Source organism: Mesoplodon mirus (genome assembly GCF_964341445.2).
Source record: "Mesoplodon mirus genome assembly, chromosome: 10".
NCBI lineage: Eukaryota > Metazoa > Chordata > Mammalia > Artiodactyla > Ziphiidae > Mesoplodon > Mesoplodon mirus.
In genome coordinates, this window is record NC_138986.1 from 106,924,047 (window position 1) to 106,940,990 (window position 16,944).

General features: G+C 45.0%; 1 protein-coding gene across 1 annotated transcript in view; it reads left to right on the forward strand.

The window, feature by feature from the left end:
- Positions 1–8,930: 8,930 nt before the first annotated feature.
- The window catches only part of LOC309811221 (protein FAM170A-like), a gene marked incomplete at both ends in the record, with an annotated part of 105,770 nt that continues 97,756 nt past the window's right edge, over positions 8,931–16,944 (forward strand). Inside the window, 2 exons of the mRNA XM_082633809.1 lie at positions 8,931–9,000; positions 12,291–12,805. Coding sequence (XP_082489935.1) covers positions 8,931–9,000; positions 12,291–12,805 — 585 coding nt within the window. The remainder of the gene's footprint in view (positions 9,001–12,290; positions 12,806–16,944) is intronic.

A 16,944-nucleotide genomic window follows, 5' to 3' on the forward strand; every position in this document is an offset into this window, starting at 1 on the left:
GTTAATATGAGAAATGGAAGAAACTCCAATAGGAAAGTGAGATAGGGAAGAGAAGGCAAGCATTAAATACTGTGTTATAGCCAGGTAATAGTGTGGAAAAGTGGAGGTAATCCACAGACAAACTCTGGGAAACACAAGCTTCCAACTTGAAGGGCCAGGGAGCTGGGGCATTTAGATGCCCACTCCCATCAGTCCTTGGTTGAGGACTGCTGCTGGGAAGCTATTAATTCCCCTCACTTCCTTCCTGCCATCTACACAGGCAGAGCAGACTTCAACAGCTTCAGAAGTTCCTGGGCTGGAAAATGCCAAATAATGGCAATTGAAAGTTTGCCACATGCACAAAATGGTAGGGTCTAAGAAATATAGGAGGGACATTGAACAAATTGCCAATAGCAGGCAACTGGCAAATGCAAATTCAGAGGGCTTCACAAGTCATCTTAGCAATTAGAATAGATAATAAGAAACCTCTCTCAACAAGAGCCTGAGATGCACTATTCTTATCATTTGAATAATGAGTGCTGGTTTCCATTTATTAAACAGTTCTTATGTGCCAGGTACTGTACCAATGGCCCAACGTCCATGATCTCATTTAATGCCCACAACAATCTTATTAGTACATCACCAGTTTATAGATGAGGAAGCTGGACTCAGGGGCATTAAGTAATTTACTCAAGTAACAGACACCAGCCCAGGTCTCTCAGTTGCCAAAATATTTTCTCTTTCTGCCTCCCACTGTTTTCAGCGTCCCTAGATGGACAGATATATTTTCTTTAGCTTGAGTATGTCATTAGCTCTGGAAATTCTATCTAAAAAACGTCACAGTCTGCCCCTTTCAGAGAAAGACCTGTGTCTTCATATCTTGGAAATTCCAGCCTGTGTACCAAACATGGAGAGACTTCCCACCTGGTGCCCCTGTCATCTCTGCCGCGTGGACTTTTACGAGAGGCTCTCATTTGGTGCTCTGCACCTGCCCCATGGTGGTTAGCACTTTCAAAGGGCTGCAGGCTCCAGGAATCACAAAACCATCTCTGCTTCTATGTCCTTTCCCACCTGATTTCCATTTGCTCTGCCTGGTCATGATGGGAAGTTTCTTTTTTTGTAGCATCATTCCAGTCTGACTTTTCTTTCACCTCTTCACATTCCACATTCCATCAAGTGGCAATTTTATTCTACGATCACCAGTTAGAACTTTAAAATAGATTTTCAAAGAATATCTGACTGTTAGAACTTCAAATAGCTCAAATATAACCATTTTCTTCAATAAACCTAAATTCTAATCTCTTTTAAATAGTATTTTGAGCAAAATAATAATTCATGCTCACTTGTATTAGTCCCTTTTCACTCCTGAGTCTCCAAGTCATTCTTAAAACCTTCAAACTTTAAGTCCTCTAATGCTATCACAGCACACTTTTAATTACTGGTATCAAAAGAAAGGGACTATCATAGGGGAAAAGCCTTCTATGTTATTTTACCAGCTTAATTTCTACACAAAAGCTTTCAAGTAATCAACAAAAAGAAGAAATGCGAATCCAAATAAGCCACAAACTGGGAAGACAGTCCAAGAATGAACAATGAAGGTCAAATCCAAGTACAACAAACCCCATGGAGAATACTGATGTTTTGCTGCAGTGACATTTCATGGTTAATTGGTGGTTTGTTAAAGATTACATTTCCAAGATCAAAAAGAATAATGACAAAACACACTCAGAAATGGAAAGCAAGGGCTCTAGAAACAGTAGCTGTTTGGAAATTATAAATGGTACTAAATGACTAATGAGGAAGATAGAGAGCTTACCAATTCTCAGGGAATTTTGTAACTTTCAAACCACAGACTGTTGTGGGCAGGATTTGATCAAAGGTCTCTAGAGTACACTTTCATCCTCATGAGGTTGGGGTCAGGAAGAGGAGAAGGTAAAGAGGACCAGGAGCTATAAGGCTGTGACTTGGAAAGGCCTTTTGCAGTCATCTACTTCCAGCATCCTGCCCCAGAATTCCTCAAATTCCATGTTTTCCCATAAGCTGTTATTTCCATCCAGGTGTTACATGTACCAGACCCCTTTTCTACAGCAATGGCCCTTTCAGGTCTTGAGGGAATTTAAAATCATACAAAGAAAAATCTGCCTTGCAGAATCTTAGGAGATTTCACTGATTTCACATTGCTCTTAATGGAACGAAGGCATGGCATCATCTGCCTAGCCTCATATAAAAAAGGAGGAAAAAACCAAAAAACATTCATTGCCCCATTGAATCTGGTGCCCTACATAGTCCCATGTGTGACACTGGTCCCACACAGAAAAATTTGAGCTTACTGTCCACGCTCATGCTCAGTTAAACCCACCCTATACACAGTCACCTAAGTGGCTTTTCTAGGACACAGTCTGATGGAGGCACTCCTCTGCCTTCACCTTCAATGAATCCCCATTGATTACAGAACAAAGTCTAAATGACAGAGCCATGGCTCTCGTTCCAGCCATATCTCCTATCAACCCCCTTTCTCAGAGTTCATGTCCCAGCCATGCTGAAGAACATACAATATCCTCTTTATCTTAAGGATTTTGTACAGAGTGGTCCCTCTGCCTGAAACTTCCTTCCTTCCTTCCATCTTTGCCTGGGAAGGTCCTGGAAAATTGCTACTCACCCTGCTGATCTCCACTATCACTTCGTTCAAGAAGTCCCTCTGGGTCTCCCATTCCCTACCTCCACAACTGGACTTAGTTAAATTTACCCTCCTGTTTACACCCACAAACACCTACTTCCTCTATCAAATGACTTATTTCCTATGTTGTAATTACCTATTTCTTTATCAGTCTCTCTGACTGAACTATACACTCCTTAAAGACCGAGAAGTTGTTTCCTTCACTATCGTATCACAAAACCTAACAGACTAACTGACACATGATAGTAACTCAGTAAATACGTGTTGGATGAATGAATGAATGAATGAACGAATGAACAACACACTAACCAGCTGTATGAGCTCAATCTCTAGTCCATCCCTCTGTCCCTTACCTGCAACCTAAAACAATCCCAGTACTTCTGGTTGTCTTCCTTGGTCCTGGAGCATTTGTGAAATTGCAACATCATTCCCATCCCAGACAACTCCACTTCCAATAATTTGTTGTCCTTGTCTATAGTAACACCAGTTACCTAAATTTGGCCCATCTACTCCAACCACATCCCAAACCCTCTGAGCCAGGAGCAGCAGCTTCCTTTCACAATGCTAGGACCCACCACAAAAGAGATGATAATCCCTTTGCACATTTCAAGGAGCAGCACCAAGGGAACAGTACCTGGGACAGGCCATTGACAGCTCAGAATATCCAGGGCATTTCTAGAACCTCGGCACTGCTCTCGCTCTAGGAATGAAGGTCCAAAAAGCATGTCAGAGAATGTTCATAATTGTAAACAAGCTCCACCTTTGAAACACAATCTAGATAGAACCAAATATACAAGCCTGCACAATGGATGAAGCCAACGTCTCCTCCATGATTGCCCTTCTGACAACCTTATTGTCTCCGCAACCATAAAAGGTGAACTTCAAACTCACGACCTTGCCTTGTCACCAGAAACATCCAAGCTTGGATCAGTCTTTCCAAGACCAGATATTTGCTCTGTGAGCTACTAGAGACTTGTCACATACACCCAGGTAGAACAGGATTATTTCTATCTACCTGGGGACCTGGAGTCTTTCACATTGCTCCTGTTAAAACTCTCACAACAGCAAAACTTTACCTACAAAGGGTTCAAGCTATGGCACTCCCAATTTTCACAAACCTCCTCATCTCTTGTGAGTCAAATGCAGCCAATTCCAGGAATTGGAAACATGGTTGTGAGGATGAAACTGACTTTGGGGCTCCCCTTGGATATGGTCTTCCAGACTTACCAAAAGGCCATTAAGAGGAAGGTTTACCCCACCTCAGGGAAACCCGAGGCAGTACTTGCAGTCAAGGGCTGGCCATGGCTTCTGAGCTACATCCAAAAAGAATTTCATACTGTACCTGGATCTGCTGGAGCCATTTCTGACTGTCCGAGAGCCAGCATGTACCGTTCCTGAACTGCCTCCATTGTGGATGATCAGTAGGGCAGTCAGATTTACTAAATAAAAATACAGGATACCCAGTTAAACTTGAACTTCACATGAATAGTAAGCCATCACTTTTAGTTTAAGTAGATCCTATGTACTATTTGGGGCATACTTATCTTAAAAATGTACTCGTTGTTTTTCTGACATTCATATTTAACTGAAGAGCCTCTATTTTATCTGTCAACCCTACTCAGCAGAAACGATGGAGGCTTATAGAGATCCAAGAGATGCCTCAGAGCATCCTCAGCTTTTATTTCTATGTCCTGGACAGTGAGCCCGAGCTTCCCACTCCCCTTAATTGCCTGTAATGGCGTATATTCTCCATTTTAGAGTCTTTTCTACTTGTCATTGTAATTATCTTCCTTATTTTAAAGAGATGTATATTTTTTTCCAAAGTTAATAGCTCATCCAAAAGTATTTGGAAGTTCATTCGACAAGGGAAAAACAACATGATTCTGACAAGCGAAGGAAGCCGCCTGGTGCTTAGTAAAGAAGTATTAGGGAGATTGAAAAAGCCAAACTTAATAAGCAAATCTCTCCAAGGGTATTTTCAGAGCTTGATACCCTCCCACACCCTGAAAATATTATTACATCAAGAAGGTAGAACCTGCTAACCAAATGTAAGGCTCCCATATGATTCTATCAAACTGAGGATGTTTCTTTAGTAAGCAGTGAGCCCACTTGCTGCCCCAGGGACCTTGGCAGTTGCAACACAGAGCTCTTCCCTTTGGGATGGAAACAGCAAGTTTTCCTGTGGTCTTCGCACTGGCCCCAAAAATACTACAGTCCCAATACTTGTCAAATTTAAGTATTTTTCTGCATATCTTCATTTTTCTGTTACTATTTGGACTACATCCTAGGCTTGACATTACATAAATTGCATTCAAGAAGCTATTTTTAAAAGTTGGTAGGAAATCAAAAATCTATAGCTTGCAGTCCCTGGCTTACTTTCATCCAGGTGCATAAGGGTTTTCAAAAGTACTCAGGTTAGTTACCCCGTATCACAGTCCCACGCTTGTGTCACAGATATGAAAATGGAACATGATATTTAAGGTTTTAGTTGCCAAATCATCAAGCCTCCCAGACAGAGGCAACAGAGCAAAATGATTACAGAGGCATGGATTTTGATTTGCTCCAGTGTCTTGGGCAAGTCACTTGGCCTCTGTATTTATTTGTACTTATCACCACTTATCTGTCACTTGGGGGTCATAATTGTACCTGGTCCATGGGTATGTTGTACAAATTAACTGTAAAGTAGTTAGAAGATACCGACACAGAGTAAGCACTCCACAGACATTGGCTATTAGCTACTGGAAATATTTCTCCATGAAACAGATGACTTTAACAGTGGATGACTCGGTGGGAGACAGTGAATCACAGAATCACAGCATGTTGAAAGTGACCTAGTTCACACTCTTATGTGAAAAAAAGAAAAGTGTGCATGTGTAGAAAATGTCTGAAAGTTTACATAACAAATAGTTCATCATGTTAACTTTCAGGATTAGAATAAATCAGGAAAGGAGGAAAGCAAAACTTGAGTGTAATTCAATTTCTACATCATTTGTGTTTCTACACAGAGACTCTGAATACACAGGAAGTGCAATTTTTTTTAATGTGGCGGGATAAAGGTTTTCAAGTTTTCCTGATCCATCCGTATTATTATCTCAGAATTGCTGGCAGTTCTTGCCATCTTCGGATCTACAGACATTTGAGTCAGGGGGCCATTCTGGACGGAGGAGATAATAGAGCAGAAGTGAAGTGAGAAAAAAGGAGAGAAAAGATTTTCTCTTTTCTCTTCAAAGAGGAAACGTCTTTGGAATGGGAACAACTCACAACCAAACTTTGGGGAAAGGATGTGATGGAAAATGAGACAAACATCCTACCCCTGTGATGAGAAGGATTCCCTGGGCTGGATGGAGGGAGGTCACAGGTGGCTGGACAAGGAAACCAACTAGGGAGAAACACACACAAGTGCAGAGCAAACACCCCGAGGCCACTCAGCCTGACTCCATGCAAACATGTGTCCAGCAGACAGCCCTTCACCTGTGGCTCCCCAGCAAGTCAGGTACCTCGGGAGTGCCAACTCATTTTGAGTCCATTATGCCTGCCCATTCATAAACCGCTGTCTAACGTGTGAGGAATAAACTCTAAATGTTTATGAGGAAGTTGGGGAAGGAGATTGAAAGGTTACTTAAACGGAAAAAAAAGAAGTTCAGGAAGGCAGGATGGTAGAGAGACAAAAAAAAAAGACCTTAAAAGATAGAAAGGATTTGCCAAAGAAGAGAAAGAAAAAGAAATGATTCCGAATGGGTTAACCTGCAGCTAGGAAGTTAAGGAAGATTATTGATGGGTGAAGTCTATGGAATAAAGTGAATAAAATTTATCAGAAGTTGCTGAGACTATGGTAAGCAGCATGATTATCAAATTATGATTGGCTGCAATGGCATTCTAGGGGGACACTAGGAAGGGGAAGCAAATGTTCATGAGATGACAGTGGCAGGTGGAAAGTTGTTTCAGGGGAAGATCAGTCTTGCAGAGGGTGTATCAGAGGAGGGCAAGTGTGAGCAAACAAGGAAATACTAATTGTATACGATTCGTTCACTGAGTGCACCCAGCCCCGTGGTCAGCCTTGAGAACAAGCAGGATTTCAGGTACTGGAGCTACATTTCAGTCATCAACACTTGAGAAGACACCCTTAACTCAGGTCTTCTCTTCAAACTCCATCTTTCCTTCTTGACCTTCATTTGGCCTCTTCCCTTACCCTCAAGCTGTGGACTGAGGCCACAGAGCAAGACGGGTCACTAGTGTCCTCCATCCCCTGGCGACTGTGGTTCACATCAGTGGAGTACCAAAGGCAATAACCAAGTAACAGACACAAGAGTGTATGAAGAAGAAGAGATTCTGATAAGGCTTTCTGTGACAGTGTGGGCCGAGTTGGCTGTATATGCCTGCTATCACCTGAATGATGAGCAGCCTTAGGGGCGAAGTGCTCAGAAGGCAGAGCCTGGCTCTCTACAGGCTCTGCGTCCTCACAGGCTACTCGAAGACCTCAGTTGCAGCTTCGGCCACCAATCTCTCTCCCTCTGCCTACTCACAGTTTTTGAAGTCTTCTTTCCTCCACATTTCTCTTGAGAGGTGAAGGAGGAAGATGAGCTTCAGGCCAGCTCAGACTCCCCTGGGATCCCAGCAGGATGCCTATCATTAACCTCCCACCTTCTAGGAAGCTCCTAAGATCTCCACACTTGGGGGAGTTTTCATTTCATCAGTGCTTCAAATTGCTGGCTGGAGATGGCCTGTTGAAAGGTGGCTAAAAGCAAGTAGGAACCTTTGGGCAGCCTGGCCCTTCTCGAATGTCAGACATCTTCAGGGATATTCTAGGAAACATTGCTTGTTTTAGAGAAGGGAGGGAAACAATCCAATTGTCCAATAATGCTTGAATGGAAAATAAATGATGCTATACGAATGTGATGAAATAATACCAAACAGTCAAAAATAAAAGACCTAGATCTATATGGATTCACGTGGATAAATCTTGAAAACATAATATTGTTTGAAAGAAAATAAGATAAAGAATGTTAGATTATGATAACAGGTATGTAAGTATTTAAATATTTAAATCAATTCAACATATTGCTTCTATATATAGAGATGCAAGAAAATAAACTTTATCCAATGAACACATTATTTACATTTAATATGTTCATTTATCTAGGAAACCCAAAAGAACCCACCGATAAACTAGCAGGAACTAATAAGACGGTTCAACAAGGCACACACATACAAGATGAATAAATTTTAAAAGTCAATCACGCTCCTCTATACTGGACATAGCAAATTAGAAACTGTAAAAGAAAATAAGAAAAAATAAGATCTAAAAATTGTCACAAGAGCCATATAAATTACTTAGAACTAAGCATACGTAAAAGTAAATAAAACTGACAAACTGAGTACGACCACTTAAACTCCGCCCAACCCAAGGATTAGAAAACGACTGTTCTTACTTTATGAGAACACGCCCTCTTCCTAAGTAGCAGATCAGTACGTGAGAGTGAATCAAAGAAACACAGCATTTGAAAAGTCAACTAGGCCAAGCCTCTCGATCGCACAGACAGAAGCTGAAGCCCAGACAGGTTGAGTTACTTGGTAAAGGGCCCAATGTCCTGACTCAAGGACTAGCATTTTTCACTCATTCATAAGAAACAATCAAATTCAGTACCTTGGAAAGAGATGGGAAAAAATGAAGAAATCAATTATATAGTTACTCATCTTTAAGTACAGAAATAGCTGTGACAAAATTACACGTATTGAGGGAAAATTGAAGTGCAGAGTTTAAAATGTCAATAATCCACAGGGAAACTGGAGACCATTTAAAATATTCATATTAAATCTCTATATAAAAGACATTAAAAGATCTCTACTCAAAATGTTCATTTTATAATAGATATGGTATGATACAACTTATAATAGATATGGTATGAACCTTTCCCTTTCACGGGAAAGCTTCGGCTGGGAAACAGGAATTGTTCTTGAAAACGGGGCCTGTGCTATTGCAGACACTGTGCTCAACCTAGGTCCACCGAATGCTCTGATGTCCTCACTGCGGTCACAGAATTCCACTGTGCGCCTGGCAACTTTGCAAACATAACAGCCCTGGTGAGCACTAGGCAGTACTGCTGGTTCAGTAAGTGGTACAAGTTTTTCAGCCATTTAGGAGACTTGACTATTTTTGTTTGTATTGAATCATTTCAACGGATTGCCCAAGAGCCAAGAAGGGCCAACCTGTAGGAAAGAGGAGGAGTTGGACATCTCTTGAGGCATCTTCTAAGGGAGACTTCTAGTTGGTACCATGAAAGGGCGACAAAAGAGGAAACATCTGGAAAATGAAGAGTCCCAGGAAACTGCCGAGAACGGAGGAGGTATGTGGGGGGCAACTTGCTGGGGCACATGGGTTTCTGCCAAACTAAACCTTCTCTAGGATGGGGGGGACTGAGAACGTGTCACCTGTGAAGCAGGGAGCGAGAGACCTCGTCTCACTGAGGCTGCCAAATCTATCCGGAGCGTCCCTGTGGTGTGAGACGGCACAGAACGGCCAGATGCCCCTGGGAGATGGGAGGTAAGCTCTGCTGGTCTGGGGACTCTCTCCTGGGGCTGCCGGGCCTGGAGCTTTGTCGGACTCACAGCAGGCTGCATCCTGCTTGCACAGACCTAGAGTTGCATCTTTTCTCAATCCCCGATTTCTCTCTTATGCTCTTGGATCTTTCCCTGGGGTCATGAGGTGGGGGATGTGAAGGATGCAAGGATGCTGAGAGAGACCCATGAGTTTCTTGGCCTCTTTTACCAAAGTGGAAAGAGAAGCCCCATGAGTTGAAGGCCCTGTTGAAAAGTATCTTGTCAAGTGGAATGCAGTTCGAAAGAAGATTGTTTGTCTAGGGATGGTGTCATATTGAAAGCAAGGAGGTTTTATTCCTTCAACAGGAAGAATTTCCCAAAGGAGATCAAGGGAAGGGAAGGGTTTTCCAGAGACTGAGACCGCGTGTGCGGGGGTGAGAAATGTCCTCAGGGTCCTGCGCGGAGCTCTGAGAGCCACGGGCCACGGGGTGACTGCGTGCATTAAATGTAGGCGAGTAGCTTGCCCTGGGCGGAGGTGCTCACACCAGAGTTCCAGCTAGAGGCCTCTGCCCGAGATTAGAGCCCAGTAGCTCCTACCAGGCCCAGGACACTTGAGACTGTAGGGTGGGCCCTGGCAATGGAGGTCTAGACAGCAGGCAGATTTTCAGGCAGTGGCTGGGACAGGCTGGGGAAGGCAATGACTGCCCCTAGCCATTCTGAATATTTTTCTCTATGTTTCTGTGTGTGTCTGTGTGACTGTATCTGTGTGTGTGTGTGTGTGTGTGTCATAGTGCAGAGATTAGCAGGATGAATGGGGGTAGAGTGCTTATCAGATATAAAGTCTGCGTGGTAAAATTCTTGTCACCCTGCCTGGACGTGGGTGACACTCGGTGTACATAAGAGTGAATACAGAATTCTTGTTAGGGGTGTTTTATGAGACAGTAACTCATACACCCATGTACACTCTGATACAGCAAAAATATCACACACCCCACATATAACTTCCTTAGTAAACCACACACAGCACATAGAGGTATATACACGCATCCCTCCTATACTACGTTCTCATACAACCCATCTGTACCACAATCCTGTCCTCCAACACCAAACGCTGGAGATGAGATATGTATATAGACACACACACTATATATATAGGACACACACACACAGACACACTATATATACATGTATCTGCTCAACTGTCGCACAAACACAGCTAACTTCAGCCATCGCTAAATACCTCTATAAGAACCAGTCACGTGTCATACACACCACACTTGTAACACATTCTTGAGTAATGCCAGACCCGCTTTGTACAAACCACAGTAAACCACAGTCTCAGTAACCCATGTCAGGGTTGCCAGAGAAAATATGGGCTATCCAGTTCAATTTGAATTCCAGATAAACAACAAGTAATTTTTCAGTATCAGTATGTCCCAAATATTGTATGGGCCATACTTACACTAAAACTAAGTCAGGCCAAATACTGCATGGGAATACTTACACTAAAAAATTATTCTGGTTTTATCTGAAACTGAAATTTAACTGGGTGCCCTGTATTTTTCTTCGCTTAGTTTGGCAACCCTTATATACTTACCAGCAGCTCAGGTATTATATATTTATTGTATTTTTGTTTAGTCTGTGTCTTCCACTACTAGAATGTGCAGCATTACCAGAGACTAGAACAATGGAAGAGTGCCGGATACACAGGAGTAGCTGCTTACTGAATCTTGGTGAATGAATGAATGAACACACACCATAAATACAAGCCACACCATGTAATGAGGAAAAGTTACATGTCCAAGAATTCCTGACTTGTGAACAGAAACCATGCACACAAAGGCCACAGACACAGATAAGACACATCTGCACCGTGCTCCCGATGCTAACCCCACACTTACCACAGACTTAACTGATACACATCACTCACTCTTCCCACATACTCACAGTCACCACCGAGGCCTACATTACCAACTAGACAGTGAGAGAATAAGTATTGATTGGAATTAAATCCTGGAGGATCCACTGGGAACCACACTCTCAACTGTGTGTATTCACTGCACCTGACACGTGTCACACACTCAGTAAATATTTGTGGACAGCGAACTGATGAACCCACCCTGAGCCTTTCATTCCTCCCTCAGGAATCTCGAAGTCACAAGAGGATCCCCCTCACCTTGGATCCACTGTGGTGGCCCAAGGCTGCAGCCCAGGGGCAGGGGAGGTCTCCTCTGCCCCTAAACACTTCTCCTGTGCTTCTTCTCCGCGCAAGCTCATCTACGCCGGTAAGGGCGCGGGGCTCCTCAGGTGAGGGGGTGCTTGGCTGTGAGGCAGGAGGCACACAGATCCCAGGGAGGCTGAGAGGAAACCCAGGGTCATCAGAGGTGATGAGGGCTCTGTGGAGGAGCCTGGGCAGGATGGCAGAGCTGTTACGAGGGCGTGGATGCCAGCTGTGTCAGGGGTGGGGGGCGGGTGTGAATCCTGGTACTACCATGGTGGGGAAGTCAAGGAGCAGGGGCCGGAAAGGTCTGGACTTGAGGTGGAGGGAAGAGGGACCAGATTAAGCATCTTCAGAGGAAAATGTAGGGTTTCTCTTTGCCTTTGCTTCCAGAGAAGGACAGAGTTCTGCATCATAGTCCTCCAGCCTGAGAGCAGGACCATCCAGCTCAGGTCCACACAGCTCACACACACATGCGCCCTCCAGGCACAGCCCTTCTCAGTGCACACATGAACCCCAAGCACGTGATCCACAGTACTCTCCTCCTGCACCACCGCCCCATTCCACAAGGAATGCACCACGGATATTCCCAAACTCACACTCCTCATCATACACGCATCCATCCGCATCCCTCACATACCACAGTCCTCACCACTGTACTCCACACCCGTGTATACCGACACCGCTCCAGTATCCCCCAACACGCAGAAAAAAGCCCACAGATGACACCAGATACACCACTGCCTCCTACGGCCAACAGACACCAAGCTCACAACATAGCTATTCCGTGCCAATGTCCCTCTCTCGTCTAACACACCTGCTCCCTCAGCTTCCGGCATGGCCCATGCATGTTATTATGTTTTTAATTTCCTTTTTCAGGAATCCGGAGATCACATCGAGACACTGCCCAGCCTACCGCACCCCTAGCCCAGGTTCAGGAAAAAGGGGAGACCGCTCCCCCATCACACTGTGTCTCCTCCTCACCCTCTTCACCCTGTAAGAACGATCTGCACACAGACAAAGAGGAAAGGGGCATGAAAATATACTACATGCAGGTACAAGTGAACAAGGGTGTCGCTGTCTCCTGGAAGACAAACAAACCCTTGGAGTTGCCTGAAAAGCAGCTGACGATAGAAGAAGTGACCCTTCCTGAGGATGCGTGCACAGTAGGCACTTACCCCTCTGATGTGTCCACCGAAAACCTCCTGTCTGACAGTGAGCCCACTGGGGAGGAGAAAGAGTATGAGGAAGGGGCAGAGCCAGGCAGCCCATCAGGGTCACCTGCCGTCGAGGAGACACCCAGGGCCAAGACACCGGACTGGATGGTGACCATGGAGACCGGCTTCAGGTGCATGGCCTGCTGCCGGGTCTTCCCCACCTTGGAGGTCCTCCAGCAGCACGTGAAGGGCGGCATCCTGGAGGGCTTCAGCTGCCGTATCTTTCATCTCAACATGGCCCAGTGGATGGGCAATGTGGAATCCGAAATCACCCCGAGGAGGAGGACAAGGAGGACGAGGAGGACGAGGAGGACGAGGAAGAGAAGCAAGAAGGCCCCAGCCCAAAGAGACCCCATAGGCAGGCTCTTTCCTCTCTTTTGATTTCAACACAGCAACTGAGATTCATGGGACAGAAGATCCTGGAGACGGTGTGGTCTTGGAAGAGGTAAGGCTTGAGGCTGGCAGTCTTCTGAGCCTATGTCACGAGGGCCCAGAGGAGTCTAAGGGAAGGAGCCGCACAGATGTGCTGGTTGACCTAATGGCTCTGAAGTTGCATCAACTTGGGACACACCCAGCACTTCCAAAGGAATTGAGCTCTGTTGACTTAAACAAGAAGGTGGAGCCTTTTCCTAGGAGTTTTCTCAGGGTCTGCACGATGGACCTCAACTCTTAGAGGACGTACCACCAGCAGCTCCTTGTCAGCAGAGAGAGCCAGGAGTGGTCTCAAGAGAGGACAGGGGCTCTTGCAGGACCAGAACTTTGAGGTCTGAGAGCCTTGGGCCTGAGCTGAGATCTCACCCGGACCACTGGACCTAGGCTTCTGTGACAAAGGGGAATATGAAAGAGAGTCACGTGGAAATGAGGTTCCCCGAGATATGGAAGTGTTCCAGAACCTTCGTTGCGTGGTAGTTGATCTGGAGCCAAGCTCACTGTGGTGTGTGTGGCTCTGAGCATTAAGGCAACGCTGGAGGGTAACCCTGACCAGCAGAGCTTGGAGTGCTTCTTGTCTCTTCCTGTTCTACCTCAGTTGTTTTATCCCTTCCAGGGAGAAGAAAGCACCCTCGGGATAGTTGGTAGTAAACCAGGGTATATCCTCCCTCAAGGGGACCCGGCCTGCCCTTCATTCAAGATGCTCTGGAAATGGGAACTGACTCATGTTATCGAATTGGCTGAGGGAGCACAACTCCCATGTTGATTCCGGTCAGACATGTTCATTAGACCTAGAGCTTTTCTCCTGATTCAAATCAAGTAGGGTATTAGTAGACTTCCCATTTATTTCAGCCCTAGAGATAGCACATGAGCAAATATAAAAAATCTCTGTGTATCAAAGCATTCTAATGAGCCCTTTCATTTTGCTGTTCATTGTGAAAAACACGCTCACTTTATCTCTGCCAATGAAGTGTTTCCACTTGTCCAATGATGCCCCACGATCCCATTAGCCTCACTGAATTTAGGGAGCCCATTATGATGACATAATTTCCCTCTCATTCCTGGCCTGCAGAGAAGAGCAGCTACAGAGCATTCCAAGACTGCTAACGCTCCCCTCACCAAAACGTTTCTTAAACCTCTGGCAAAGGAAGTGTCCTCTGAGCCCTCCCAGGGCACATAGGGGGTTTGGGTGAGCAGATCTTATGTGATAAATCCACTCCAGTGGTCTGGCATTCCTATGCCTTTGTAAACCTTCTACAGTGGTGGTTCTCAGCTGGGGACACTTTTGGTCCCCCCTCCCAGGAAATATGTGGCAGTGTCTTGAGACTTATTTTTTTGTGTGTGGAATGCGGGCCTCTCACTGTTGTGGCCTCTCCTGTTGTGGAGCACAAGCTCCGGACACACAGGCTCAGTGGCCGTGTCTCACGGGCCTAGCTGCTCCACGGCAAGTGGGATCTTCCCGGGCCCTGGCACGGACCCATGTCCCCTGCATCGGCAGGCGGACTCTCAACCACTGCGCCACCAGGGATGCCCCTTGAGGCTTTTTCCTTTAAGGAGCTGTGTTATGAATGAGCCCCACGTGGCTGGTGCACACGGATGTATCAAGGCACTTTTTTTTTTTTTTTTGGTACGCGGGCCTCTCACTGTTGTGGTCTCTCCCGTTGCGGAGCACAGGCTCTGGAGGCGCAGGCTCAGCGGCCATGGCTCACGGGCCCAGCTGCCCCGCGGCATGTGGGATCTTCCCGGACCGGGGCACAAACCCGTGTCCCCTGCATCGGCAGGCGGACTCTCCATCACTGCGCCACCAGGGAGGCCCTCAAGGCACTTTTTATTGTTACAACTAGGGTGGCAGGGAAGAGTATGTGCCACTGGCCCATCTTACATTGCACAGGACAGCTCCCAACAACAAAGAGCTATCCAGTTCAAAATGTCAGTCATGCCAACGTCAAGAAATTTTGCTACAACATACTTAGAAAGTCCTGGCATTTTGACTTTAGCATATGCTAACTTTGGGTACAGGTGTCAGTCATTTGAGCAAACTGTTGAAGGCATTCCCAGGTAGCCAAGCTAACACGCTGAGTCTGGAATGGGTGTTGAATGTACTCGTATCAACAAATCCAGCCTAACCCAATATTACATTACTCCCACCTGCTTCAATACCTACAAAATCCACACACATTATTTCTCAGGTTTCTATTGATATAAATTATAAAATTCCTTATTTTAGCAGAGAGTGTCTCCTCATGGTCATCCTTTATACCTGGTGGGTACCCACCCCTTCCCTGCTCCGGTCCCCATTTCAAGGACTCTAGTCTGATTACTAGGTCTGGAAAAACGAGAGGTAGTGGAGGCAAGTCTTGAGGATCCACAGACCCCTGCAAGGAAACTATCTCAGAGTAGAGGCAGACTTCCTTCTAATAGCACAGCAGGCTCAACTAAGAGGTCACAGGTCAGAGGTCACAGGCCTCAGCTTTGTTGGAATCTGCCCATGTATTTCCACCTCAAATTTCCAGGATTCTACTCCTTCCCACTGATGCCCTAGGACATAAGAGAATCTACAAGGTTGTGAATCAATGTGTTGTCATTCAGCCACTGACTGAATTTGACTTTGGATCCCCTTAAAAAAATAAATAAATAAAAAGGAAGGAAAGATAGAAATGCTGATTATAACAAGTCCCCCAAAGTGTTGCTATGTAGCCAAGCTCAAAGCTAAGACAGAAAATCCCCAACGGTAAAAACAGATTTCGAGCTCAAGCTATCAACTGGGAGTTGAAACTGAAGGCCCTACAAAGGCCAATGGAACTGGATACAAAGCTAAAAATTTAGTCTTTAGCATAGGTGGGAGTCAAGGTTAGAGGAAGCCATGCACTGGGAGTGAGTTGTGAACTACTCAACACTAAGAATGGAAGAGCAGCTCTTTCATTGAATGTGAAGAAAGAAACAGGTAGTCCCTAGTTGCTACCACTGTCTTTGAACCAAACTAAAGAACAAGGTCAACCAGAAGGGCAGATATGAGAATCAAAAAGGAAACCTCTCTGGAATCCTCACTGAACCAAGTCTAAGTTCTGCTCTACTTGTGGTCTTTCACTTACAGAGACAAACCTTTTGGGCTTACCACAGGGATCAACAGACTTTTTCTCTCAAGGGCCAGAAAGTAAATATTTTAGGTTTTGTGGGCCACCAGTGCTCGTCACAACCACTGAACACTGTCAGCACAATGGGAAACACTCAAAGATGGTAAATAAATGGATGGGCCAATAAAGAGCTTTTATGTTCCAATAAAGCTTTAAAGGCAATGAGCCAGGTTGGGCTCACAGGAGGTAGTTTTCCAGCCCTTGACTTAACTCACTAAACTACAAATTACCTTGAGAGTTGGTGGTTTGATAGCTACCAAACCAAACCAAACAAGAAAGCCCTAGGATTTCTGACATCTAATGCAATGCAATTTGAGGTAGCATGGACTTTACATACACATGTGAAGGTGTGGTCTAGGAAACCAATCTTGGAAACCTGCCTCTCACATTAAATACATCTTTTGCTGAGTAAAGCCCTTTAACCAAGTAAGTGTTAAACATCAGTGAAATGACTAAGAAGTAGGAAATGGTATGCAAACCTCCTCCTTAGCAACTTGTTCCCATCATTCGAGGTTTCTTCCCTATGCACATTTTTCCTTAGGGAATCGTTGATAAATTTTACCTCTAAAACTTACCTATTTCCACTCTCTATCTTCAGGATTTGCCCAATCACTGTTACTTTGTAAACAATTTAAAAAAGTTTTTTGGGGGGTAAATTCCTTTTTCCCCACAGCTAATGGTTCTCTGTGTCATAGTGTCTGGAACGACCCAGCTACTTCTCCAGTCAGACCAAGCACTTGAAAGGACAAGCCG